The 27,006-nt window shown below is 37.3% G+C and overlaps 3 protein-coding genes across 11 annotated transcripts; 2 read left to right on the top strand and 1 right to left on the bottom strand.

Moving 5' to 3' along the window:
• The first annotated feature begins 182 nt into the window (after nucleotides 1–182).
• LOC131137263 (urokinase plasminogen activator surface receptor-like) lies at nucleotides 183–5,432 on the top strand. Of its 3 annotated transcripts, XM_058084983.1 has the most exons (5): nucleotides 183–459; nucleotides 562–681; nucleotides 754–900; nucleotides 2,245–2,355; nucleotides 2,439–5,432. In XM_058084983.1, exons 1-5 carry the CDS (start codon nucleotides 414–416, stop codon nucleotides 2,636–2,638), a joined length of 624 nt encoding a protein of 207 aa, XP_057940966.1. In that variant the 5' UTR covers nucleotides 183–413; the 3' UTR covers nucleotides 2,639–5,432. The 3 variants fall into 3 exon arrangements, with proteins under 3 accessions (XP_057940966.1, XP_057940965.1, XP_057940968.1); XM_058084982.1 differs by having other exon boundaries at nucleotides 183–681; XM_058084985.1 differs by lacking the exon at nucleotides 562–681.
• LOC131137261 (myelin-associated glycoprotein-like) lies at nucleotides 4,273–22,948 on the bottom strand. Of its 7 annotated transcripts, none has more exons than XM_058084976.1 (15): nucleotides 22,867–22,948; nucleotides 21,339–21,433; nucleotides 16,851–16,905; nucleotides 16,664–16,778; nucleotides 12,041–12,097; nucleotides 10,122–10,514; nucleotides 9,687–9,983; nucleotides 7,803–7,902; nucleotides 7,679–7,711; nucleotides 7,583–7,603; nucleotides 7,481–7,522; nucleotides 6,041–6,076; nucleotides 4,894–4,959; nucleotides 4,768–4,795; nucleotides 4,273–4,676 (listed from the first exon to the last, which is right to left on the bottom strand). In XM_058084976.1, the coding sequence occupies exons 3-15, from the start codon at nucleotides 16,893–16,895 to the stop codon at nucleotides 4,614–4,616; spliced, it is 1,296 nt and encodes a 431-aa protein (XP_057940959.1). In that variant the 5' UTR covers nucleotides 16,896–16,905; nucleotides 21,339–21,433; nucleotides 22,867–22,948; the 3' UTR covers nucleotides 4,273–4,613. The 7 variants fall into 7 exon arrangements, with proteins under 7 accessions (XP_057940959.1, XP_057940958.1, XP_057940960.1 ...); XM_058084975.1 differs by lacking the exon at nucleotides 22,867–22,948 and adding an exon at nucleotides 22,647–22,817; XM_058084977.1 differs by lacking the exon at nucleotides 22,867–22,948 and adding an exon at nucleotides 21,975–22,040.
• Nucleotides 18,099–25,190, top strand: LOC131137260 (sialic acid-binding Ig-like lectin 14). Its single transcript, XM_058084974.1, has 9 exons — nucleotides 18,099–18,194; nucleotides 18,269–18,637; nucleotides 19,644–19,931; nucleotides 20,844–21,092; nucleotides 21,179–21,436; nucleotides 21,514–21,607; nucleotides 23,500–23,574; nucleotides 23,639–23,711; nucleotides 24,884–25,190. The coding sequence occupies exons 1-9, from the start codon at nucleotides 18,143–18,145 to the stop codon at nucleotides 24,926–24,928; spliced, it is 1,503 nt and encodes a 500-aa protein (XP_057940957.1). The 5' UTR covers nucleotides 18,099–18,142; the 3' UTR covers nucleotides 24,929–25,190.
• The last annotated feature ends 1,816 nt before the right edge of the window (nucleotides 25,191–27,006 follow it).

A 27,006-nucleotide genomic window follows, 5' to 3' on the forward strand; every position in this document is an offset into this window, starting at 1 on the left:
AGGAATAGATGGGAAACACTGATTATGCCACTTCCCATTCTATAATGTTCAATACCATAGTAGCACACCTTTTGTGTGTTTGTAATAGCATCCACAAATATAAAGTGAATGTCATGCATGACACAACACCCAAACATTTGTCGGTGGGATACCTTACGGTGCTCTACAATCATGCAATTATTAAATTTGTTGAAAATGATGGCATAAATGTCTGATTTTGAGGCTTTTTCATACATTGCATGAAGGTGTAGGGGGTGCAAAACTGCCTGTGGAGATGGAACTTTTTTCTTTTTAAGTCTGCAAGATTGAAGGAGTGGTCTATGGATGAAAAACTCCTCCCTGGATGAGTACTTAAAGGTGAAACAGATCCACTGGGAAAAATCTGGAGCTTCCCATTGAGCGAGAGAAAGACAATGCATCACCTCCTGCTAATCTTTGGGATTTTTCACCTCCCTAAAGGCAAGTTATTTTTGTAATTTGTAATTTTATTTTTAAAAATGTTTAGTATTTTTTGTGCAAGTAGTACCCTATTAATATTTAAGACTGAACTTTTCCCCCCAGTTGCCACCCTAGAGTGTTATGAGTGTGCCGCTGGAAGCTCAGGCTCCTGCATTGACACGACAAAAGAGTGCCCCCCACTGGCGGATCAGTGTGGTACACTCAGACTAATCGTATACGGCGGTATGTTATCAACTTGTACGTAAAGTAACTATTATGTATACTAACAACTAACCCTTTACATTTTTGTGGTAGGCGACGCAGTGATTGCAGACGTCAATGGCAAAAGCTGCACTTTTTCCGATCACTGTGCAGACGTCTCAGTCAATTTCGGCACCACCAGAACCATCTTCACCAACAAGTGTTGCACTACGGACCTGTGCAACAGTCTACCCGCACCCGGTAACACATTTTTGTTGCTTACGGAAAGGTTGTTACTGTAATTCTGGCGCAGGAAACCGGTTCTTGAACTTGGAAACTTCCGTTACAATTGTTTACATTTGTAGCCATCTTTTTTTTTTCTGATACTTCCTGTTTCCACAGTTTTAACTCGAACAATGAAACGATGGCGCCCCCGTGCGGGCAATATGAAAAGGTGTCTGTTTACAAGCCTGAGACGTGTCACGTGGGGATGTTTTAAACATAACGTCACAGTTGATAAATCCTAAACATTACAGTTACCTCCAAGTTAAATATGTTTTAATAAATTATCTAGAAATTGGATCAACATAGCAGATTATTTTTAAAATGTAGTTAAATTATTTAATATTTTTTTTATTTTTGTAAATTTCTGAATAAAGTTGGACAAGTCACAAATTTACATTTTATTATCAAATTTTGTGGATAAATTTGCCACTTTATTCTCATAAATGTTTATTCTGGAAATATCAATTTTTTTGTCCTTTTTTGGCCTTCGTAAAATATGTATAAAATACTTCAAGTCATAAATTTAAGAATTTATAATCAAAATGTCAGATTATTTGTTTTTATGTGGCTGTAAGACTAATGCAGTTACCTCCAAGTAACTGCATTATTAAAGAAATATGTTTTAAGAAATTATCTAAAAATTGGATCAAAACAGCAAATTATTTTATAATTTTTTTTATATTTTTGTAAATTTCTGAATAAAGTTAGAAAAGTCATGAATTTACATTTTATTCTTAAATTCTGGGGGTAATTCTTCCACTTTATTCTCATAAATGTTTATTCTTGTAATTATATGACTTTATTCTGGACATATCATTTTTTTCATTGTGGCCTTAATAAAATATGTAAAAAAAAATACTTCAAGTCATAAATTTAAGTCAGATTGTTTGCATTTATGTGGCGCTAATACTCTGTTGTAGCAAATGCTACCACATAACATTTTTTTCCATGCAATGAAACAAAAAAAGGATTTGAAATTGAAAAATAATTTGTAAACCAAAATAATACATTTGAAGAATAAGTTGTTTTTTTTTTAATATTTCTACCAGTCAAAAAAATTTCTCTTGAAACTACATTTTGGTTATTTCCTGTTTTGGTTTGCATTTCTACAGCATTGAAAATGGCTTCCTGTCCTTTGCTGTGCAGCTACACAACCCCACACAGGTCGCTCATGGGGGGCCTCAGTGCTGGACTGCTCATACTTTATGAGCAGGTGTGCAGCTCCCCTGCAAGTCCCCTGTGCGATATATCCCTGGGTTTGCACCGCTGTACAGCTAATGGAACAGCATTCTCATCCTCCATCTTGATTGTGTCCTACAGATACGAGCAAGTCCAGGCCCAATGGTAACAAATGCTTCAGCTGTAAAGGGCTGCAGTGCACCGCCTCTCTAGACTGTCAAGGCAATGAGCACTACTGCGTCACAGCGACTGGTAAGTGACCTACAAAGCTCGCTTGCACTCTTCAAAAAAAAAAAAAACCCAAAAAACCCCACACACGTCACCTTCTTTCTCAGTGGACGTGAAGGGCCAAAGGAGAACCATGAGGGGCTGTGCCTCCAAGCAAATGTGCTCTAATACCCAACAAGTGGCAGCACTCATAGGAGCCCAAGTCACCTGCTGTGAGGGCGACTACTGTAACCGTGGTAACACACTGGGAGGCGCTGGGCTCCTCCTACTGGCAGCACCGCTGCTCTCCTTGGCCATGTTAGCTTAACCGCAGCCACTTTTAGTAGGCATCACACTGAATGGACAGCATCAACTGTTTAGCTTACACTTTTTTGCTAGTTTTCCTTCTTTGGTTTTTATTATAGTGTATTTCAGCTTTATTCTCTTCTGTTGTTATTTAGGGCGGCAATGAAGTTATTTCATGAATTGCATTAAATGTTTTGGTGTAATTAACGTGTACGCAATGTTATGATGGCGGACGGAATCACAGTGGAGCGTCCACACACACTCACTCCCACTCTTTTCTGATTTCATTCTGACCTGAACACGTCAACAACGGTGGAAGCCCGTCATAATTATCAGATGAAAAGTCAAAATTATCAGATGAAAAGTCAAAATAATCAGATAAAAATTATGAACAAACAATTATGAGAAAAAGTCAACTACGAGATAAAAAGTCAAAATTATGAGATAAAGTCAAAATTATGAGATAAAAAGTTCAAATTATGAGCTAAAAGGTTTTGAAAAAATTATGAGATAAAAAGTCAACTATGCGATACAGTCAAAATTATGAGTCAAAATTATGAGCTAAAAAGTTTTGAGAAAATCATGAGATAAAAAAATTATGAGATAAAAAGTCAACTATGAGATACAGTCAAAGTATGAGATAAAAAGTTTTGACAAAATTGAGATAAAAAATTATGAGATAAAAAGTCAACTATGAGATACAGTCAAATTATGAGAAAAAAGTCAAAATTATGAGATACAGTCAACATAATGAAAGTCAAAATTATGAAATAAAAGTCAAGAGATAAGAAAGTCAAAATTATGAGCTAAAAAGTTGAAATTATGACCTAAAAAGTCAACTATGAGTCAAAATTCTGAGATAAAAAGTCAAAATTATGAGATACAGTCAACATAATGAGTCAAAATTATGAGCTAAAAAGTCAACTATGAGAGTCAAAATTCTGAGATTAAAAGTCAAAATTCTGAGATAGTCAACATAATGAGTCAAAACTATGAGCTAAAAAGTTGAAATTATGATCTAAAAAGTTATGAGAAAATTATGAGATAAAAAAATTATGAGATAAAAAGTCAACTATGAGATACAGTCAAAATTAAGAGATAAAGTCACAATTATGACCTGAAAAGTTTTGAGAAAATTATGAGATAAAAAGTCAACTATGAGATACAGTCGACATAATGAAAAAGTCAAAATTATGAAATAAAAGTCATGAGATAAGAAAGTCAAAATTCTGAGATAAAAAGTCAAAATTCTGAGATACAGTCAACATAATGAGTCGAAATTCTGAGCTAAAAAGTCAACTATGAGAGTCAAAATTCTGAGATTAAAAATCAAAATTCTGAGTTACAGTCAACATAATGAGAAAGTCAAAATTATGAAATAAAAGTCATGAGATAAGAAAGTCAAAATCATGAAATAAAAGTAATGAGTTAAAGTCGAAATTATGAGCTAAAAAGTCGAAATTATGAGATAAAAAGTCAACTATTAGATACAGTCAAAATTATGAGATACAAACTGCGCATGTACCACAGGTATATCTGATCATTTAGACTTTTTATCTCATCATTTTGACTTTATTATGTTTTTTTTCTTTCAGTGGTGGAAACCACCGTAAACAGCAGTACAATTCCACAATAAAACACCTCTACAGTCATGGAAAAACGATTAGACCATTCTTGATTCTTGATCCATTTGAATGCCTGGCACCACTAAAAGTACATTTGTTTGGATAGATATAACAATGATAACAAAAATAGCTAATAAGAATTACATTCAGATGATATCCAGCATGGTTTTTTTTGATAATAACCAAAATCATAACTCATTCTCAGTTCCTGTTTTCTTACTTTCTCATCAGCAACTTTTATTTGAACTCATGGGTTTTTGTTTTGCAAAAACAGAAGTATTTCCATGACTTCCATCATTTTAGCTTGATAGGACACAATGCGAGTACTCCATACTTATGTGTGATTATGATCATGAAGTAGGAGTAGTTTCCTCAGCAGTTCCCATACACGTTGAGTTCTGCTGTATTTTCATAATCGTCAGCATCAGTCATATCCTGTGATGAATTTATGAGTTATTAGCGTCACCAAAATGGATGGTGTGTTTTCATTAGGAATACAATACAACATTGCTACAAATACTAGTACCTCTTTGTGATGGTAGGATTTTGGCAGGCTGTTTCATCACAACAGGAAGATGGAAAGAACAGTTAAAAAAAAAAATATCTATATTTTTTTTTGGTGTCACTTTTCTGTCGTGTTCATGGGTTTTACCTCCTTGGAGACGGTAAAAAAGGTTTGCAGAACTTGGCTCCAGCACCAGCTTTGGAACTACTGGACCTGTAGAGAACATTGATGGGACTTTACTATCTGATTGCTTAAATTGATTGAAGTCTTAAAGTAAAGAAGTCAAGTCTAAGTCAAGTCATAGGCTTGAAATTGTCAAGTTCTTACAAGTCATCAGCACTGTTTAGTATGAGGGTGTATTAGGGCCGCGTTGGGGGGGAAAAAATACGATTTTGAGAATAAAAGTCATCAATTTACGACTCGTTTCTTCTAAACTTTTCATGACTATTTTTAAGTCGTAAATTCACGACTTAAAAATATAAATGTACAAGCAACAAGTTGTCAATTGATGAGAATAAAGCTGTAAATCTATTAGAATTTACACATAAAAAGTCATAAATCTATGATAAAAATGTACAATAACTTTGAGAATAAAATCAAAGAAATACGTTTATGAGACAAAAGTCGTAAATTTACAAGAATAAAGTCATACATTTACGAGAAAAGAAACACAATTTACAACAATTTCAAATAAAGTCAATCATTTTGGAGAATACATTTTTAAAAATAAAGTCATACATCTATGACTTTATTCTAAATTTACAAATTTGTTTTGTAATAAATAAAGTCATAGATGTATGACTTTATTCTTAAATTTTCAAAAATTCATAAATTTTTTACTTTTCTCAAAAAAGTTGCCAATTTACGAGAAAAGTCCAAAAAATTTACAAATTTGTTGTCTTGTAAAAGTTGTACATTTACGAGAAAAGTCAAAAATTTATGAGAATATCTCATAAATGTGCAACATTTACAAGAAAACAAATTTGTAATTTATTTTTTTTACTTTTCTCGTAAATTGACATTTATGAGAATAAAGTCATAAATGTATGACTTTAAATTTGTTTTGTTTTTGTGTAAAAAAGTCATTAATTTCCGTAAAAAAATTTTTTTATTTCATTTATTCTCAAAAATACTTTTTTTTTTCAATGTCACCCTAATATTCCGTCGTAGTTTAGCTATAGTATTTTCATTCATACTAAAGTTAAAGACATATTCATAGTCATTGATGTCAAAGTCCAAGTCGAGTCCAAAGTTATAAAAAAGCCAAGTCATTTTCTTCCGTTTTCATACTTACAAGTGATTCAAAGCAACGTGTTCTTCTCTTGGCCTGCTGTAATGGATAATAACTATTAATTATTATTAATAATAATTATTATTTATTATTAACATATGAATAATTAAGAAAGCATGAAATTGTATTAGAAATGAATTAACGTTCAACTGCAGCTCAGATTTGATGTTCTGCACCCATAAGGTTATTTCCCAATCTGACATAAATGAGAAAAAGAAAACGGATTTCCGTAGCATTATCATAAAAACAGAACAGAAACTATTGAAATTAGGCATAATTATAAATACTGTATACGTTTTTGCATGATTGTCACACGGAACATGAATTCTGCAGTTGGCCAATCATCCAAAAAAAAAAAAATGAAGTCTTTGAAGTGGCCTAGTGAATGTGAAAGCCTCCATTATGGCTGAATTACAACAATTCTGCAAAGTTGCCGTAAGAGACTCATTGCAAGTTACCACAAACGCTTGATTGCAGTTGAGACGCTGTGGTATGACCTTAAAAAGACGCTTCATGCTGGAAAAGCCTCCAATGTGTCTGAATGACAACAATTCTGCAATTCTTACAATGCTCTAAGAGACTCATTGCAAGCTATCGCAAACACTTGATTGCAGTTGAGACGCTGTGGTATGACCTTAAAAAGACACTTCATGCTGGAAAAGCCTCCAATGTGTCTGAATGACAACAATTCTGCAATTCTTACAATGCTGTAAGAGACTCGTTGCAAGTTATCACAAACACTTGATTGCAGTTGATATGCTGTGGTATGACCTTACAAAGACGCTTCATGCTGGAAAAGCCTCCAATGTGTCTGAATGACAACAATTCTGCAATTCTTACAATGCTCTAAGAGACTCATTGCAAGCTATCGCAAACACTTGATTGCAGTTGAGACGCTGTGGTATGACCTTAAAAAGACACTTAATGCTGGAAAAGCCTCCAATGTGTCTGAATGACAACAATTCTGCAATTCTTACAATGCTCTAAGAGACTCATTGCAAGCTATCGCAAACACTTGATTGCAGTTGAGATGCTGTGGTATAACCTTAAAAAGACGCTTCATGCTGGAAAAGCCTCCAATGTGTCTGAATGACAACAATTCTGCAATTCTTACAATGCTGTAAGAGACTCATTGCAAGTTATCGCAAACACTTGATTGCAGTTGAGACGCTGTGGTATGACCTTAAAAAGACGCTTCATGCTGGAAAAGCCTCCAATGTGTCAATGTTACAATGCTGTAAGAGACTCATTGCAAGTTATCACAAACACTTGATTGCAGTTGTTGCTGCTAATGCTGGCCCAACCAGTTGTGAAATGTAGGCAGGTTTTGGAGTGTTTTTTTCTCCTTTAATAATAAAACGTTTCATTTAAAAACCAAATTTTGTGTTCAGTTGTGTTGTCATTGACTAATATTTGATTTGTTTGATGATGTGTACGTCTTACCTTTGATTGGCACGGGCTGGCTCCGAACGCTCAGACCGAATCCTGAAAATTAGAAGAATTTAAATAAGAAGATAAAAACCTTCCCATGGCAAAGTATCTCACCTACGAGACCACGTGAACAGTCTGCTCCGCGTGCAAAAAAAAAATAAAAATCATAATTTGTGTCAGCATTTCCAATCAAACCTGATCAATACTCACCTGTCCTGATATTGAAGTTCTGCAATGCGCCTCCTTCAGCAGAGCAAAGTGAGAAAAATTATTTTTTATTGAAGACTGAATTTACTGTACTAATAATGACTGCATCATTTCTATAATGACTCACTTATATTTTTTCAGCATCAGCATGCAGACGCCTCCAAAGATCACAGTGGTCCCAACCCCCACTACTGTAGGAACGATGATGTGGTGATGGCTTTCTTTGCCTGAAAATTCATTTTTATTCTTTTATTCTCCAGAAAGAAGCTGCCTGCTTTATTTAAAAAAAAATCAACACACAATTGGAACAAAAATGTTCCAATTTCAACCTGAAGCAAATATTTCTGGAAAAACAGACAGTCAACCGTCAAAGAAAAGCATATTTTTTTCAGTATTGAAAAGGTTAAAAATCTGTTTTAAAAAAATTTGGGCCTCCAGCCAACCACAGTGAGAGTCATAATTCAGAAATGGTCAAAACATGGAACAGTGCTGAACCTTCCCAGGAGTAGGAGGCCAACCAAATCATCCAAGAGGTCACGAAAGACCCCACAACAACAATCAAAGAACTGCAGGCTTCACTTACATCGGTTAAGATCAGTGTTCATGACTCCACCATAAGAAAGAAATGAACAAAAGTTCTTTTCAGAAAAAGAACATCATACCAACAGTAAAATATGGTGGTGGTAGTGTGATGGTCTTGCTTCAGGACCTGGAAGACTTCATGTAAGATAAATGGAACCATGAATTCTGCTGTCTAGCAAAAAATCCTGAAGGAGAAAGCTCGGTCATCTGTTGGTGACCTCAGGCTAAAAACCATCTTGGGTTCTTCAACAGGACAATGATCCAAAACACACCAGCAAGTCCACCTCTGAATGGCTGAAGAAAAAAAGTCCAAGTCCTGACCCTAATCCTATTGAGATGCTGTTGTATGACCTTAAGAAAAAGCCTCCAATTTGTCTGAATGACAACAATTCTGCAATTCTTACAATGCTGTAAGAGACTCATTGCAAGTTATCACAAACAATTGATTGCAGTTGAGATGCTGTGGTATGACCTTAGCCTCCAATGTGTCTGAATGACAACAATTCTGCAATGCTTACAATGCTGTAAGAGACTCATTGCAAGTTATCACAAACACTTGATTGCAGTTGAGATGTTGTGGTATGACCTTAGCCTCCAATGTGTCTGAATGATAACAATTCTGCAATTCTTACAATGCTATAAGAGACTCATTGCAAGTTATCACAAACACTTGATTGCAGTTGAGATGCTGTGGTATGACCTTAGCCTCCAATGTGTCTGAATGACAACAATTCTGCAATTCTTACAATGCTGTAAGAGACTCATTGCAAGTTATCACAAACACTTGATTGCAGTTGAGATGCTGTGGTATGACCTTAGCCTCCAATGTGTCTGAATGATAACAATTCTGCAATTCTTACAATTTTATAAGAGACTCATTGCAAGTTATCACAAACACTTGATTGCAGTTAAGATGCTGTGGTATGACCTTAGCCTCCAATGTGTCTGAATGATAACAATTCTGCAATTCTTACAATGCTGTAAGAGACTCATTGCAAGTTATCACAAACACTTGATTGCAGTTGAGATGCTGTGGTATGACCTTAGCCTCCAATGTGTCTGAATGACAACAATTCTGCAATTCTTACAAAGCTGTAAGAGACTCATTGCAAGTTATCACAAACACTTGATTGCAGTTGAGATGCTGTGGTATGACCTTAGCCTCCAATGTGTCTGAATGACAACAATTCTGCAATTCTTACAATGCTGTAAGAGACTCATTGCAAGTTATCACAAACACTTGATTGCAGTTGAGATGCTGTGGTATGACCTTAGCCTCCAATGTGTCTGAATGACAACAATTCTGCAATTCTTACAATGCTGTAAGAGACTCATTGCAAGTTATCACAAACACTTGATTGCAGTTGTTGCTGCTAACAGATTGAACAATATCTTGCCAACAGAACGGAATAATTTAACTTTGACTCACGTTTTACAAAAAGAGTGAACATATTAGAGGATGTCTTCTGTCCGTAAAACACGGCAGTGCAGGTCACCTCAGCATGGTCGTCCGTGGACTTCGGAATGATAGTCAGGATGGACTGAACCTCCCAAAAACCGGCGTGAACTTCTTTGTGTATGGTCATGACGTCACGTGATGTGCCCATGCTCCACGTTACCGTGGGTACATGGGTGGGGCACGTATGGCTCACTGAACAGCTGACGATGTAGGGATGACCTTGGATGGCCGTGGTCCTGTGAGTCAAAGTGGGTTTTGGAGGTTCGGCTGTAAAGTCATTCAAACAGATGAGATTAATTATTATTATCATATTAGCTCGTGTTATTATATGCTATTCTGTAATGGACTAATCCGCGACCATTACAACAGAACTGGTGTAGATGTGTGACATCTTTAGTGACTTACATAGCATTTTCAAGGTCACACAATCCTCCTTAAAGGAGAATTTGTCGGGGGTGTCCTTGTCGTCTTCTGTCCTTGCTAGTTCAAGGCGGAAACAGAAAGGACCGTTGTCCGAGTCTTTGATTTGAGTGATTTCCAAGCTGCAGTTCCCCTCACCCAATTGTCCCAACAACTGAGTACGATCCTGAAAGCCTTCTAATATCTTGGTCCTGTCAAAGTGGAAGAAGCGTTGGTCTTGTTGACTTAAGCGATGCCATATCCCCCTGAGTCTAGAGGTGGGGAGCTGTTCTTTAGGATGGCTGAATGAACATGGTAGAACCACACAGGAAGATACCAGGGCGTCAATGTTCCTCACAACAGTGGCCGTCCATTTGCCGCTAAAAGCAGTATCAGTCGCTGTAAGAGGACAGTTCAAGATGGAGGAATGCATTTTGAAAAAGTCTCATTGATAGGATTTAACCTCTTGAGCCCGACCCCAGAAACCAGATTCCAGATTTCAGAAATTTGAATGGAAGACGTCACAAGAAGGGATCTATCCTAGGGAAAGCGTATTTTTTTTCTGGTTGAAGTCCTTTCATTATAACACCAAACAATAGGCTGACATCAAAAGCAGCATTTTATTTTATTTCATCTGAAACAAAGATATGAGCAGAAAACAGAAAGTCAAGACTCATACGTACTCCGACTCATAAATGATTATTTTTGCACTTTTATGTCTTCACGTCCAGTAGGTTTTAGTAGAAAAGTTACTGAGGAACTAAGGTGCACACATTTAGAGTAGTTATTGAGGAAATAATGAGTAGAGTAGTTATGGAGGAAATATGGCCCATACATTTAGAGTAGTTGTTGATGAACTAATGAGTAGAGTAGATACGAAGGAAATATGTCCCATACATTTAGAGTAGTTACAGAGGAAATAAGGCGCACACATTTAGAGTAGTTATTGAGGAACTGAGTAGAGTAGTTACGGAGGAAATAAGGCACACACATTTAGAGTAGTTATTGAGGAACTAATGAGTAGAGTAGTTACTGAGGAACTAAGGCCCCTAAAGCAGTAACTCAGGAGCCAACGAGGAACTAATGAGTAGAGTAGTAGGCACATCCATTCAGAGTAGTTACTGAGGAACTCATGGAAAACTAATGAGCAGGATAGTTGAGGAACAAAGGCACATACATTTAGAGTAGTTACAGAGGAACTAATGAGTAGAGTCGTTACTGAGGAAATATGTCCCATACATTTAGAGTAGTTACAGAGGAAATAAGGCGCACACATTTAGAGTAGTTATTGAGGAACTGAGTAGAGTAGTTATGGAGGAAATATGGCCCATACATTTAGAGTAGTTATTGAGGAACTGAGTAGAGTAGTTACGGAGGAAATAAGGCGCACACATTTAGAGTAGCTATTGAGGAACTAATGAGTAGAGTAGTTACTGAGGAACTAAGGCCCCTAAAGCAGTAACTCAGGAGCCAATGAGGAACTAATGAGTAGAGTAGTAGGCACATCCATTCAGAGTAGTTACTGAGGAACTCATGGAAAACTAATGAGCAGGATAGTTGAGGAACAAAGGCACATACATTTAGAGTAGTTACAGAGGAACTAATGAGTAGAGTCGTTACTGAGGAACTAAGGCTACATGCATGTGGCTTAGTTAATCAGTAACTCCTCTACTCAGTTTTTCATTAGTTCCTCTGTAACTACTCTAAACGTGCTTTAAAGGAGTAGTTACTGAGGAACTAAGGTACATATATTTAGAGTAGTTATCGAGGAACTAAGGTGTAGAGTACTTACTTCCCGAGGAACTAAGGCACATATGTTTAGAGTAGTTACAGAGGAACTAAGGTACATATTTAGAGTAGTTACCGAGGTATCAGGCTCAAGAGGTTAGTATTAGTATACTACAAGCAATGGAAGACTGGCTTACCTGCTAACAGCAGAAACATCAGAATCCTTCCTTCATTGCCCATCCTTCTGTATCCAGCTGCAAGAACAATTGAACACACACGATCTCTGTAAAATTTCTTCTCATAATACTATAACTTTATTTCCATAATATTTTGACTTTACTCACATATTTTTCCCCCCACCTAATTTTCCATTATTTTGCTTTGTTTCTTTGTCACATTAAAAGTTCATTTTCTTTAATATTTCAATATATTCTTTCCTATCTTCTTATATGATCTCTGTAAATGTTCTTCTCATAATATTATGACTTTATTTCCATAATATTTTGACTTTACTTACAACCTAATTTTCCATTGTTTTGCTTTGTTTCTTTGTCACATTAAAAGTTCATTTTCTTTAATATTTTCAACTCTGTGCTACTGAAATTACATTATATTAGTTCTTAGTTTTACTTTATTTTTATTTTATTTTTATAGTTTATTCTCAGATTTGTTCACTTTTTTCTCCTCATATTCAACATTATTCTCCTGTTTTTTTTTATATATTTTTGTTGTTTTGATTTTCCAACTATTTCAACTTTGTTCTTGTAATTGTTCCTCGTAATTCTGACGTCATTCTTATAACATTGTAGCATTTTCTGCAACCTAATTTTCCAAAAATGATATTTTTTTTTTGTTGTTTTGTGTGTTTTACGTAACATTATGAGATGAATAAAATAACATCTGAAGAAAATGGAATATAATGGAATTCAGTGAGGTTAAACAAAGACCAAATTATTTTAGTTAGTAATAAATCTTTTGTTAAATGACTTACCTCTTGCTGATCAATTGTAATTTATTGTCACTTCTTTTCTTTCATCAATGAAATTGTAGTCAGTGAAGGTAACACATGCTCCCATGTGCATCAGTGCTTTAAATAGGTTTAAATATAAGAACTGAAGGGAGAAGTCATGATGCAAATGATGGGTGGTTTCAATTCTTATGCATCAGCAAACATTTGTGTTCTTGCTTTTTTTTTTAGACTACTTTTACGGCCACATTGTCATGACGCTAAATCAGGGGTGTCCAAACTTTATCCAACGAGGGCCACGTCCTGAAAAATGAAATTAAATGATGCAAGGGCCGCTTGGATATTTTTTTGTAGGATATTTCGTAAGGATTTCTTAATTGTGTTGCCTTTTTCTTTCCTTTTAGATCTTGTGACTTCCTGAGAGGACGGTGCAACGAGGCGCACCTGTAGCCACTTAGAGTGGTATTAGAGTGGTATTTAGCCACCTGGCTACAGGGGGAGGATATGGGATCGTACCGCTTTGTCTGCATGGTATCTGGCTAGTTTGTGTTTGTAGTCCTTGGTTCTGCTCCAGCGCCAGCCTAGTATTTTGTATGCCTGTCCCCTGTCCTCCTATATAGCACCTCATGGCACCGTCCTGGTCACCTTGAAATTCTCTTTTGTTCCTATGTTGTCAATTCTTAGTTGAATTGGTCATTTGACATGTTAGTGGTTGACTTACGGTGCCTTTTTATTTTTTGCTACTCAGTTTGTAATGGTAATGGTTTTCTTTCATTTGAACATGCATCAGATTACAATTGAATGCATCCCATAATCAGTTCACTTCCTGTCCTCTACACATCTATCTGGCCACCCGCCTGGAGGGAACACATTTACACACAAGCAAGAGTTTTACTGAGGTCTTGAATGCCTTAGTTAGTCTTATTTTGGAAAATACAAGCATTTAAAACTGCTGCAGGAAGTACGCTGTCAGATAAACAATAAGGAACTGCTAAGGTGTGAGTCTACATTAAATTATTTATGTCTTATTTTGTCTGATTATGGTAATGGTTTCATTTCATTTGAACATGCATCAGATTACAATTGAATGCATCACATAATCAATTCACAGTTCCACATGTCCAAAAGGAGTAGGAAGAAGCAAAGCTTATTAAATCCTACCCCTCCATCTGGTACTTTTACAATCAGTAACTGTTACATTTGTTCACTTCCTGCTTTCATAATATAGTTAATTATTATTTTTTTAATTATTATTTTTGTCACGTACCGAAGTACGAGGTGATATTTTTTTGCTCATTAAAAGAATGTTATTTTTTTGCACTCAAACTGCGTGGAGTGGCTTTGCGTCTGGGAAGTTGTATTAATCTCCTATTCTATTATATCTATTAAGGCCTACTAGTATCAACTTTGGCATTTGCTATTTTCCTCATGTTTTTATTTTCTAATTATTTTTTATTCATTTTTTATATTTTTCTATATAATGTCATTATGACTTTATTCTTGTAAACTTACAGCTGTTTTCTCCATTTCTGCTGCTGTTTGTTTTTACATTTTCCAGCTATTTCAACTTTCTTCTTGTCAATTTTATTTTTGTAATATTACTTCATTCTTTTTCTACCACTAGGTGTCAGTAATTGTCGGATGAGACCAACACGTGAAGTGATCGCCAGAATAGGCATCTAATATGTCTTATTTTCTTTGCTTATGGTAATGGTAAAGGTTTTATTTCAGTTGAACATGCATCAGATTACAATTGAATGCATCCCATAATCAGTTCACAGTTCCACATGTCCAAAAGGAGTAGGAAGAAGCAAAGCTTTTTAAATCCTACCCCTCCATCTGGTACTTTTACAAGCAGTAACTGTTACATTTGTTCACTTCCTGCTTTCCTAATATAGTTTGAGTTTTTTTTTTATTTTATTTATTTTTTATCACGTACCGAAGTACGAGGTGATATGACCATACATACGTCTACTATATTGGTATATGTATTTATAACTGTATTTATAAGATCAAACGCAGGTTTTCTCTGCCATAACTCCTACATAAATTCCCCTAAAATACACTTTGAACATGTAATTATGTGTATTAATGTCTCAATAGATGACATCAGGGAAGAAAAAAAAAACATTAGCTTGTGTTGACTTCAATGAAAGTTTACGAAAGGTGTTCCAGGTTGACAATCAGCCGCGAAAAAAAACAGAAGTACAAAACGAGATTAGAGAAGATTAACAAAAACATGAACTGATTTCACAGCCAAAAGTCACTCAGAAGGAACCAAATTGTTATGAAACCCTGACAAATTGCATCTTCTAATAATTAGTATCAATGAAGCTCAGTTAAGATGTTTTTGATTGATTGGCTTCTTGATTAACATCCATTCATCAGCAGTGATTAACTTGTATTGTTCCTGCCATGATTAATCTGCCAATGAATGTCTACTTTGATGATGATGATGCCTTTAGGTTTATTTAAAAAATGGGAAGACGGGAAGAGAAGCACCCTCTGACTCTGGCATTGGAAAGTCAAGAGAGGTGAGCGAGGACGCTTTCTGGTAATATCGTCTGCCTTTAACGTTTTGTTGTTATTAATACTTGTTCAATACTTCATTCTCAGATGGGTAACTTAGCAACCAGTCCGAGGCGACTCTCTCGGAGAGGCTTGAAAGAAGACACCGTCAAATTGGAGGATTTCTTGACGCAATACGAGGAGGATCTCTGGAGCGCCAAAACAAAGCAACAAAGTCTCTCTGTGAAAAAACTCAATTGGACTAGCGGTATTCCTTACGTTCACCTCGCTCTGCAGGAGGAGGACGAGGAGGACCTTTCTTATCCCAACTGCAGTGAAATACTGAACCCTGCTTTTGTTGGAGACCGTGACAATCCATGATGCAACAGGAGAGGTTTTTGTCAGCACAGGAAGCACCACAGTGTACTGTAGGTGTGACAAACGAACACGAGGGAGGGGGTGTTTTTTTTTTTTTGTTAAATGAAAGCGAAAGAGCAGAGTGGGCTTTTTGGTTTTCTTGTTCATGAAATATTTGTGCATTGTATGATTTGAGAAAAGGAAATCAGTTTCATATTCATTCAAGTCATGTTATTGGACTGTACAATTCTAACTGTATGACTATGGAAATGATGTGGACAAATACATTCCCTTGAGCAAATTACGCTGTTTGTCATTATTTATCTATGTATTGTTCAGTAAGGCCACATATGAGTGACAATATCACTCTTGTTTTGAGTGTTTGTATCACCATATGATAAATAGACTGGTGGCCAGCCAATCACAGGGCACATATAGACAAACAACCATTCACACTCACATTCATACCTATGGACAATTTGAACGGTGAGAACATGTAAACTCCATACAGAGATGGCCGAGGGTGGGATTGAACTTGGGTCTATAGCTGTGAGGTCTGCGCGCTAACCACTCTACCGCCGTGCAACCCCGCAATAAATATTTTACAATAAAAATAATTTAAAAAATAATATTTGCAAAAATTAGTCATATTTTTAACCACCTCTCATGCCCCACCTGCAGTACCACCACGGCCCACCAGGGGACCAATAGGTTCACTTCATTGTGAAGTGCTTTGGGTGCCTCGAAAAGTGCTATAAGATCTAATCCATTATCATTATTATTATAAATGGAGCCTCAAATGTTCACTGGCTTTATAAGGGATTCTCATTTTAAAATGTAAACTGAATTAACAAATTTTGAATCGGCATTTGCAATAAAAGTGACTGCTACAATTATTTGATTCGATTCAGCTCCAGAACCCTCCCCTTCTCTCTTCATTGACTAACTCTTCAATGGCCGTGTGGAGGTGGTTCACATCTACTGGTACCTTGGAGTGCATGTAGATGAGAAACTGGACTGGACCGCCAGAGCCATCTGTAGTTCTTCAGAAGCCTGGCTAGCGCCCTCTTGACCTCTATGGAGGCTCTGTCATCGGCACTGATCTGTGGCAGAGCAGGTTTAAGTCGTAAATACTTATTAAACATCTTACAAGTGTACAATGTATCGGTACTCACCACTAATGAACGATGGTAACACGAGCCCTCACAGTCGAAAGTCATGCTTCCGTAGCTAAACAAACACACAGCTATGGTGAGTTCAATGAATAACCGATGAATAAAGTGCAAAATCGCAACACTGGAAAAAAACAAAACACTGTCAAAGTGGCATCAAGACATAAACATTTTAGCATTTTATCTGTATTATCAAACATTACCAACTTATGGTGAATGAGATGTGTTTTTCCCAGAATATTTGCGTATTTTCAGAGTACAATAAAAAATATTACTAATACCGAATGTGTAGCGGTCCACTGTAAATAACTAAATACAACTAAAATACAGCAAAGAACTGAAAGCTGTTTGCAGAGCAATACTGTCATCTAGTGGTGTCTTATAGGTACTGCGGGAGTTCACAAGTGCGTGGTGTGTAAGAAGTGTGTTTATGTAGGCATGTAATATTTTGAGAGCATGCTGAGAAGCTCGCGTTTTATCAGTTGACCTCACACAGTGAATAACACGACGCCATATTGTACGCCAACCGTAAATGTACGCACACCGAAGCCAAATTTTTGTGTAAATTTTCGACATAGATGTTGTTAGGTTCCCCTGTACTGAATAATAGTCAAAATATTATCTACTTCCAGTCAAAGAAAATGCATAACTTTCATAGTCATAACTTAATAGAAATAGTGTAAAGTTGTGGTGATATGTTTTTTTTGTTTTTTTTATGAATAATAAGATCCACACAGCACAATTGAGGAAGTCACAGGGACCAAAATAAAACTTCCATTTGTCAAGAAGGAAATGACACCAAGAGTGTGCACGCAGTGGTAAAAAGATAATAAACTGTGGTCAATAAAATGATCAAAATGATCCAAACTTTGAGTTGAAGTTAGACTGTATTTGTTGAAAGTGGGCTGCATGTAGATATTTATTATAGTTATTCAAATAGCTATTTGTATTTCATGTCCAATGTGCAAAATGATGCCTTTTTTACAATACATCCATATCTAAGCAGCTATATCTGATTAGAATGAACCTTTTAAAAAAAGTGTAAAATATTGTTTTATCAAAATTCCTATTCATTTCAGCAGCTAAAGGATACATTTAACTGTGTTTGCCAGTCACGACTGTACTATTTTGTTTGAAAATATGCCAAAATATATTAATTTACAATGACAAATGACATAGAAGGCTGGGGATGTTTTGACATGATGTGCTGAAGTCATCCTTTCACACTTGGGGGTTGTTCTAGCGGTTCCAGGAAGTGTCTCTGACTGTCTTTGCAAGTCACATCACAAGCGAACATGATGCATACTGTAAATATCGCTCTTTTACTTTGCTTCTTTTTCTCTAAAGGTATGATTCACTTTCTTCATTTCTTTGTTATTTTATGATTTTGAAAAAAAACAGTACTTTTGTTTGTGTTTCAGTTTCAATCATATGCACTGAAGCATCTTCCTGGACCATTGATTTGCCATCGACAGTCCAAGGACTCCCTGGATCCTGTGTGGTGATTCCTTGCTCCTTTAATTATCCCAATCCAAAGAGGCCAGTCAAGGAATTCACCGGGCTTTGGTTTGATGGAGGAAATCACCTAGCGTATCACCCCGCCGGTGCTACGGTCGTACAGCAGTATCAGGGTCGAATTGAAATGGTGGGAGACATCAGAGCCAAGAACTGCTCATTTAAGATTGACCCTCTTCGACAAAGCGACAAAGGTCCTTTTCATTTCAGGGTAGAAATGGAAGACTTTGAACAGTTTTCCTACATAGGCGACACTGTCTCCATCGCAATGATACGTGAGTAAGCGTTTTGACTTTTTTCATTTGTCTTTAAACCGTTACTCGGTGCCAACAATACAGTGGGAACGCCAAAGCCGGATGAGTTTCCGGAAAGTCAATGAACTCATTCCAGTTTCTTAAGTTTTCGGTCCATTTTTAACTGTAGACGCATGGCAGACATGTAATGCAATACATGTCTGAACGTTTGTGGGCGGGTTTAAGAGCTAATATGCTAATAATACAGAAAATAGTCATACAAAGATATGCTTGCTGACTGTATTGTTTTAAATAATGGCCCATAGTTCCCAAATTGATATCCTTTTACATAACATTTGATGTAATTATCGTTGTAGTTGCACATCGAATCGTTTACCACACATAGATTTACCCCACTTATAGATAAAAATAAATTCTATCTGAGATTAAATGTGATTAACTGTAAGTTAACTATGGACAAACTGCGATTAATCACAATCAAATATTTTAATCGATTGACAGCCCTAGTATTTACACATCTTGAAAGTTGGGTATGTACTATTAAAGGCATCAAAGAATGTTGACTAGCTAATTGACAAACTTGTGCTGTGCTGCTATTTTCTAAATACTGTTTTTACCATTATTAGAGCCCTCTAGACATGAAATAACACCCCTATAATAAACGTTATACTCTTATTATTCTTTGTTTACAAAGAATTCCGTGAAAGTGAGTGCCCAAACCCAGCAGCCTACGCGTTGCTGACTCACTGTCCATGCCACGGCAAAAAAACCTGCCATGGGGCTAAAGAAGTTCCTCCTCAGTTAGCCGTTGTGGGTGTACATTGGCTTGTTGAATAGGGGATAAAAGAGGAAGAGGATTAAAAAGGAAAATTTGAATTTTCAATGTCGTGGTTAGGCCAGCAGAGAAGGCTTTGCTGGCCTTGATTGCACACCACTGTCACTAATTAGTTTGTAATGTTCTTCATTATATACAAGAGGAATAAAAATGTAGTGTTTTTGTATGCATTCTTGTACTGTATGTTCCCAGGTCAACTAAGTCCTATCAATTTAACTGTGAAGGAAGTCATGGCCGGTCCATATGTGACTGCATCCTGTTCTGTCACTCATTCATGTCCCGCCTCTCCTCCGGTCTTCGTCTGGAGTCACGATGGACAAGAACATTATGGAACACAAGCTCTGGACAATGGCCAATGGGAAGCTACATCCACATTAACTTTTCCTATCCGTACTAGTAATAACAACATGCCTTTGGAATGTGCTGTAACATACAAGGGAGGACAGAAGCAGAAAGTATCCAAGATCATAAACATCAAATGTAAGTATATTTTGTTTTTCGGTGGGGGTGGTGTGGGGGGGGCTCCAGAAAGCTTCGCTAAGTGATATGGTCCAAGACATTTATATGCACACACATGCAAAGTCAGACTAAATAAAGCTCAGACATTCTCAGAGGCAGCATGTCCAGTCACTCTCAATGACACATCCGAGTCAGACAGGAAAAACTGAGTCTACGGGGAGGAGATTTAAGGAGACGAGATTTTAACATCACTTAATACAATAAAAAATATATGACGACACAGTAGATTGAAATTAAATTAATAATGTAATTTATAGTGGCTGCGCGGTGTAAAGTGGGTAGCACGCAGACCTCACTGCTAGGAGACCAGGGTTCAATTCCACCCTAGGCCATCTCTGTGTGGAGTTTGCATGTTCTCCCCGTGCATGCGTGGGTTTTCTCCGGGTTTCCTCCCACATTCCAAAAACATGCTAGGTTAATTAGCGACTCCAAATTGTCCATAGATATGAATGTGAGTGTGAATGGTTGTTTGTCTATATGTGCCCTGTGATTGGCTGGCCACCAGTCCAGGGTGTACCCCGCCTCTCCCCCGAAGACAGCTGGGATAGGTTCCAGCACCGCCCGCGACCCTCATGAGGATAAGCAGTAGAAAATGAATGAATTTCATTCATACTACATGACACTCTGCTGCTCTCTGTGTGTATTCTCGCAGCCCCGCCTCCACCCATTGAGAAAAAGTGACCGTATGACCCACAAAAGGGCTCACTCTGTTCATGCCGTTGTTCTACGGAACAAACAATGCACAGAGTGAACTCTCTTCCTGGATATTAATATGTCCCCATTTCTTGGCTTGTACAATAATTAAGAATCTATTTACCTTATCACTTTGCAAATTAAGACACGGTGTGAGCAGTTTTCTGTGTGTCTATTCAGATGCCCCTAAGGATGTCAAAGTGGAATACAAAACAGGCATAAAGGAGGGAGAGGTTGTGCATCTGATATGCAGCTGTGACGCTAACCCTCCTGCCAGCTATGAGTGGCACGATGACCACAGTGCTGAAGTGTACAAGGGGAGGCTTTTCTTGCTGCCGAATGTCTCCAGACACATAGGCATCCTGTACTGTACCGCCGTCAACAAAATGGGAAAAGCGAAATCAGGACCTGTGCAGCTTGATGTATCATGTATGTATATAAACACATTTGATGATGATTCAATTGGGCTGGGTGTAAATGCTCTGACTTTTGTGTGTGTGTTTTTTTTTTTATAGACGCCCCTGAGATTAAGAATATGTCTTCTTGCTCCTCGGAGCGGGATATGGTGAAGTGTGTTTGCATTGCGGAGTCCAACCCCCCCAGCAGCATCCACTTTGTACTTCCTAACGGCACCGTCCTACCAAAAGCCAAGATAGAGATACAAAAGTCAGTTACCACCGGGACTCTACAGGCACATTTTCCTTCCTTTGGTTTTGTCTCCTGTGTGGTGAACAACAGCGTAGGCAGTGCTAGCACCACCATCACGTTACCTGGTAACAGGATGGAAGAAAGTTTGAAATCATTATTTTGAACAGTATGACCCAATAATGTTTTGTGTTTGTTTTTACAGGCAAGATGCTGTCTCTGTATATTTACATTATTAGCACAGCTGGAGCGGTTGCAGTGATGGTGATAATCGTTATAATATTGGTGGTACAAAAACAGTAAGTTACTGTAAATTTATATGTTTATATTGGATGCAAATGTTCTGGAATGTGTCTTAGAGTTGAAAACATCATCATAAAAAGTCTTCACTTCAATGAGTATCTAGAACAGGGGGTCTCAAACACAGAAATAGAAAGCTCACACCCGGACACAACACACAGAGCGCCGCCGCCATCTTGTGTAGCACAACTTGGCAGCAGTGTATCGGCATATACATATATATAGGTAGTTTACAGCCGCACAGTAGGGCAATTTCATGACTTATCGCGTCCAGAATTTCACAAACTATCAGTAAAAACGTCGAAAGTCGCAAACGAATAAGGTTGTGCTACACAAGATGGCGGACTCCCGGCGACAAAAACGTACGGCTCATATATTAAGTTTCTACTTAATGTAGTTCTGTGGTCTCAAACCCGCCGCCATCACTTCAATCACTAGGAGTGCTTCCGGTTTCCCAGCCTGCCTTGCGGTCGCTTGTTTCGTTAAACATTGCTAAAATCATAATAGGTGAAAGTAACACAATGCATTCTCTCGGTATAACATTTCTCTTGGGTGTATTTAAACTATAATTTTTCTTTTTTTTAATTTAACAACAGGTAACTTTATACAGAATGATAAAATGGTAATAATGTAAACTATACTAAGCCTGGAAAAAATAAAGTACCGCTAGTGGTACACGGGCTCCATCTAGTGGTAGGCAGGAACACTAGCGATTCTTTTTTTTAATTCACAGTCCTTATGTGAAACATGACTACATATTTATTTCCATTTTCTGTACATTCTAGCGAGAGAAAACGAGCTAATTTAATGTAGAAAACAACGGACGTCATGGGGAAGACCTATTTTGACGCCAAAGCCCTCACAAAAAACTATTGTAGCAGCTAACATAAAAAAAAACTATTGTTATCTGGCGGACTAACACTACACGACGCGTTGCTAGTCTCAGCATCATTCACAGACGGAAGAGTGGATACCGAGCTCTCAAATTTGCTACAAAGACTCAACATGATGCTCGTTTGCCGTCAGCATTTTTTTTACCTGAGGAATCGAACACAAGGAGAGCGGACGTCGTAAGTGTTGTCACTGTATCTATGCCACTGTTGTTGATGGAACTATAGCATAAGTATGTGTATCAATGCGCCTCGGAAAGAAGTTTCGGTAGTGTTTTAAATAATCAAAATACAGCAAGATACTGTAACTAGTACATGTTATCATTAGTGTACGTGTTAAAGGTGACATATTATGCTCATTATTTTACCCTTTGTATTGAGTTGTGGTCCCCCATAGAGCAGCTACACACAACAACCTGCACAAAAAACGTGTATTTTCTTTGTGTGATTTGTTCTTCCTGCCAAAAAAAGGTCTGTTTTAATGTATTATCATGCCCACTACGCTGTGATTGGTCACACCTCAAAGTACTTCCTAACTATGAACCATATAAGGAAATTCCGCCCATTTGTGACGTCACGGTTTTTTAACACATTATTTCAAACCGAGAATTTTTAGGGCTCACTTCCAAATGCACAGACCTCATTATCTGAAACTTTACATATTATTGTATATTACATATTATTGTTATATCCTCGTTTAACACGAGAATATAACATTCTAACTACATTTATAGGTCAGAAAATTGGAAAAAGAATAATAATAAATATGTTACTTGCAAAGCAAAATATGTTTATACTGGTACTTGGGGTAAACAATACCAGAATCATCATCCTATGGGAATTAGAACACCTTTGAAGTTTAGCAGTGTCCTTCAACTGGTTGTGTTTGACTTTGGTGAACCCACAAAAAATCAGCAAGCTGTGTAATTTATTTCATATATATAAACTCATATAAAACTCTGATAGTGTTTCCGTGTTCCTCTGTTTTTTTGGCCTACTAGTGGGCGAACAACCAACGTGCCTGCTATGGAGGCCCAGAAACCAATGACCCCCCTTCAAACGGTGTCAGAAGCAAGGTATAAACATTTTAATTATAAATCTGTAATTGATTATTTGATGATTTGTGTGCATCTGAATCAGTCCTGTCAGGAAATCTGTGGAGGCTAACCACAGAAGCATGTACAGTGATCACACCTACGGAAACATGACGGAGGTGAGAAACTTTGTTATGATTTATTTGAATCATTGTGAACTAAGAGTGTCACGAGACACCCGACTCAGGAGAAAGAGATGAATTTTAAGAAAGGCACAATAAAAAAAAACATTGACGGACAAACAAACTATGATAATATGAATAATAATTCATAATTCTCAGCTGCACAGCGGTCGAGTGGTTAGCACGCAGACCTCACAACTAGGAGACCAGGGTTCAATTCCACCCTCGGCCATCTCTGTGTGGAGTTTGCATGTTCCTCCCGTGCATGCGTGGGTTTTTTCCGGGTACTCCGGTTTCCTCCCACATTCCAAAAACATGCTAGGTTAATTGGCGACTCCAAATTGTCCATAGGTGTCAAGTGTCGAGGCCAAAAATGCATAATTCGGTAGAAAAAAACATACATAAGTCGCATTGGAGTATAAGTCGCATTTTTTTTAATGAATAGAATATGAATTGAATAGACTAGCGGTTAGCAGCGCCTCGTGTTAGCTGCTACAATAATAATATCGCTCTAGCTTGGTTAATATATAATATATACCGTATTTTCTGGACTATAAGTCACTCCGGAGTATAAGTCTCACAAAACCAAAAATGCATAATTAGGTAGAAAAAAAACATACATAAGTCGCACTGGAGTATAAGTCGCATTTTTTTGATATGAATAGAATATGAATTGAATAAACTAGCGGTTAGCAGCGCCTCGTGTTAGCTGCTACAATAATAATATCGCTCTAGCTTGGTTAATATATAATATATACCATATTTTCTGGACTATAAGTCGCACTGGAGTATAAGTCGCATTTTTCGCGGGTAATTTATTTTACAAACTACTTGACCAAAACAGACATTACGTCCTCTTGGAAGGCAAGTTCTAACATTAATAAAAGAATAGAGAACAGGCTGAATAGGTGTAAGATATGCTAACACAATGCTTATTCAGCTACACAAAAAATAAACATGAACAGAAAAGGTGTCCAGTGTTTATGTAACATAAACACTTTTTTCATTTATAAGTCGCTCTGGAGTATAAGTCACAGTAACAGCCAACCTATAAAAAAAGTGCGACTTATAGTCCGGAAAACGGTATAACAAAGCCATACTTCTCGGTCTGACTTCTGGTTTGGCTTGGTGACGAGAAATGTCGGAATTAACCTTTCTTTTCCTCACAGGTTGGGTGGACTACAGACTCTAATGCAGTTTACGCCAACATGTAAAATGGACTCTTGAGGAATGACTTGGAGTATCATTGTAGGATTCCTACTCATGTTGACGAATATTTGTACAAATATGATGGTATATAATGATGGTATGATTATATGAGATATGAGCCTCTTTGAATACCCGGAAAAGCACTATGTGATAATGTTATTATTATTATTATTTGTAACTGCTGTACTTATGTTCCTTATTTGTTTGTAGGCTGTATCATTATGAATCTAATATAATCAATATTTTGACAGTTCTTAATTAAAACCTTACCGGCACACACTCATTGTGAGCACTCTTGAGCTTCAACACTCTCAGAAGATGTTCTTGAGTGCAGCCCAGTGGGGGATAATGGGTGGGCGGGGTTAAGCGCTGTATGATAGAAGTGACTCAAAGTGCACTCTGAGTCACTTCACTTTTAAACAGAGGAATTCTGCAGAATGTCAACTTCCAGTCATAGCCATAAATAAGACATAGGTTACGGACGGCATTACCTTTGACCTGTAAGGCACGTTAGATCCCGCCTATGTAAAATCATTACATTGCTTTTGATATTGTCTAGTCGGTGCTAATCTTTTACTTTTCATTCATTCATTCATTTTCTACCTCTTTTCTTCACGAGGGTCGCGGGGTGTGCTGGAGCCTATCCCAGCTGTCTTCAGGCGAGAGGCAGGGTACACCCTGGACTGGTGGCCAGCCAATCACAGGGCACATATAGTAGACAAACAACCATTCACACTCACATTCATACCTATGGACAATTTGGAGTCGCTAATTAACCTAGCATGTTTTTGGAATGTGGGAGGAAACCGGAAAACTTCGATTTACTTTTTAAAGGGGATCTGTTATACTCATTTTCGGCCCTTTGTATTGAGTTGTGGACTCCTATAGAGCAGCTACACAAAATAACCAGCACAGAAAGCTTTCTAGATCTTTCAGAATCTGCACCTATTCTAGCTGTGTTTCCTTGGATTTCCTGATCCAGGAAACCCCAATCAGTTGTTTGCCCTGAATGAAACATTTTTGTTTTGCGATGGCCGAGGGTGGAATTGAACTCTTTTACTTTTTTTTTTTTTTCATAAATTATACTACTTTTCACTCATTTATTCTCCAACTCACTGTCACTCTTTAACATGCAGCATCCCTTCTCTTTCCTTATCTAATATATGATAATCAGCTACAATATGGTCCATGTAGGACTTTCACACCCAAAAACAAGAAATTCAATCCACTTTAATCTCCCCTCTGTGAGGGAGCTGCCAATACTCCCTCACTAGCCACGTTTACATGAGTTTTTCGCTTTCCGAATGACCTTTCCGAAAGCAATAGTATACATGGGAAAGGAATATTCCAATGGCGTGTCTACATGCGCCGCTATAATCAACCAGAATAGTCAATGGGGCATGCGCAGTAAAGCGTAAACACCAACATCACGTGATACCGACTTCCTCCAGTTTTTCTTTCACTTGTTGGAATAACTCCGTATTGCCAGTTTTTACTTTGTCCAGTCTTGAAATTTAGTTTGAATCAAAAAAAACTTTCCGCAGCAGTCCAGTGCCGATTGCTCACCTCCATTTTTAAAACTGAAGAAGGTCTGGAGCTGCGTGTTACGTCATATCTCAGCATTCGCTGAAAGAACGCACCCGGGAACAGGAAAAGATAAAGTTCAATCTTGCTAATATTTTATAATTAAACTCGGCACATGTTTTATATAGATATGTATTTTCTTTTTTAATAAAACTGGACTTGTGAATGGCGTATAGAAGGGTTTAGATTCTGTTCCACAGATAGCGCTAATGCACACGAAAGCTGCTTGCCAACCGCCAATAAACAACAGAAGAAGAAAGAACGCAGTCTGACAACTTTCCGTTTGAGCAAATACAAGATACCTCAATCGGATTGGGATTGAAAGGAATATTCCACCTCTGGGAATCCCATTATATATTCATTCAGATTGGCACTTTTCTTTCGGAATGAGGTGTATACAAAGGTTACATTCTTTCTGTTTGAGCAAATAACCCGAATGGAATTGGAATATTTGGGTCCATGTATACGTGGCTATTGATCAGGTGTATGCCCCACCTAC

The sequence above is a fragment of the Doryrhamphus excisus genome, chromosome 10, assembly GCF_030265055.1.
Source record: "Doryrhamphus excisus isolate RoL2022-K1 chromosome 10, RoL_Dexc_1.0, whole genome shotgun sequence".
NCBI classification, from domain to species: Eukaryota; Metazoa; Chordata; class Actinopteri; order Syngnathiformes; family Syngnathidae; genus Doryrhamphus; species Doryrhamphus excisus.

Excerpts from the sequence above, each read along its gene's own strand:
- LOC131137263 (XM_058084982.1), top strand. The coding sequence starts at position 498 with ATGTTTAGTATTTTTTGTGCAAGTAGTACCCTATTAATATTTAAGACT. Across the intron at positions 682-753 it reads CAGACTAATCGTATACGGCG|GCGACGCAGTGATTGCAGAC; the intron begins GTATGTTATCAA and ends TTTTTGTGGTAG. Across the intron at positions 2,356-2,438 it reads CTACTGCGTCACAGCGACTG|TGGACGTGAAGGGCCAAAGG; the intron begins GTAAGTGACCTA and ends CTTCTTTCTCAG.
- LOC131137261 (XM_058084976.1), bottom strand. The coding sequence starts at position 16,895 with ATGACTTTCGACTGTGAGGGCTCGTGTTACCATCGTTCATTAGTG. Across the intron at positions 16,779-16,850 it reads GTTACCATCGTTCATTAGTG|ATCAGTGCCGATGACAGAGC; the intron begins GTGAGTACCGAT and ends GCTCTGCCACAG. Across the intron at positions 4,960-6,040 it reads CACGTTGCTTTGAATCACTT|GTCCAGTAGTTCCAAAGCTG; the intron begins GTAAGTATGAAA and ends TGTTCTCTACAG.
- LOC131137260 (XM_058084974.1), top strand. The coding sequence starts at position 18,143 with ATGATGCATACTGTAAATATCGCTCTTTTACTTTGCTTCTTTTTCTCT. Across the intron at positions 18,195-18,268 it reads TTGCTTCTTTTTCTCTAAAG|TTTCAATCATATGCACTGAA; the intron begins GTATGATTCACT and ends TTTGTGTTTCAG. Across the intron at positions 21,093-21,178 it reads TGTGCAGCTTGATGTATCAT|ACGCCCCTGAGATTAAGAAT; the intron begins GTATGTATATAA and ends TTTTTTTTATAG.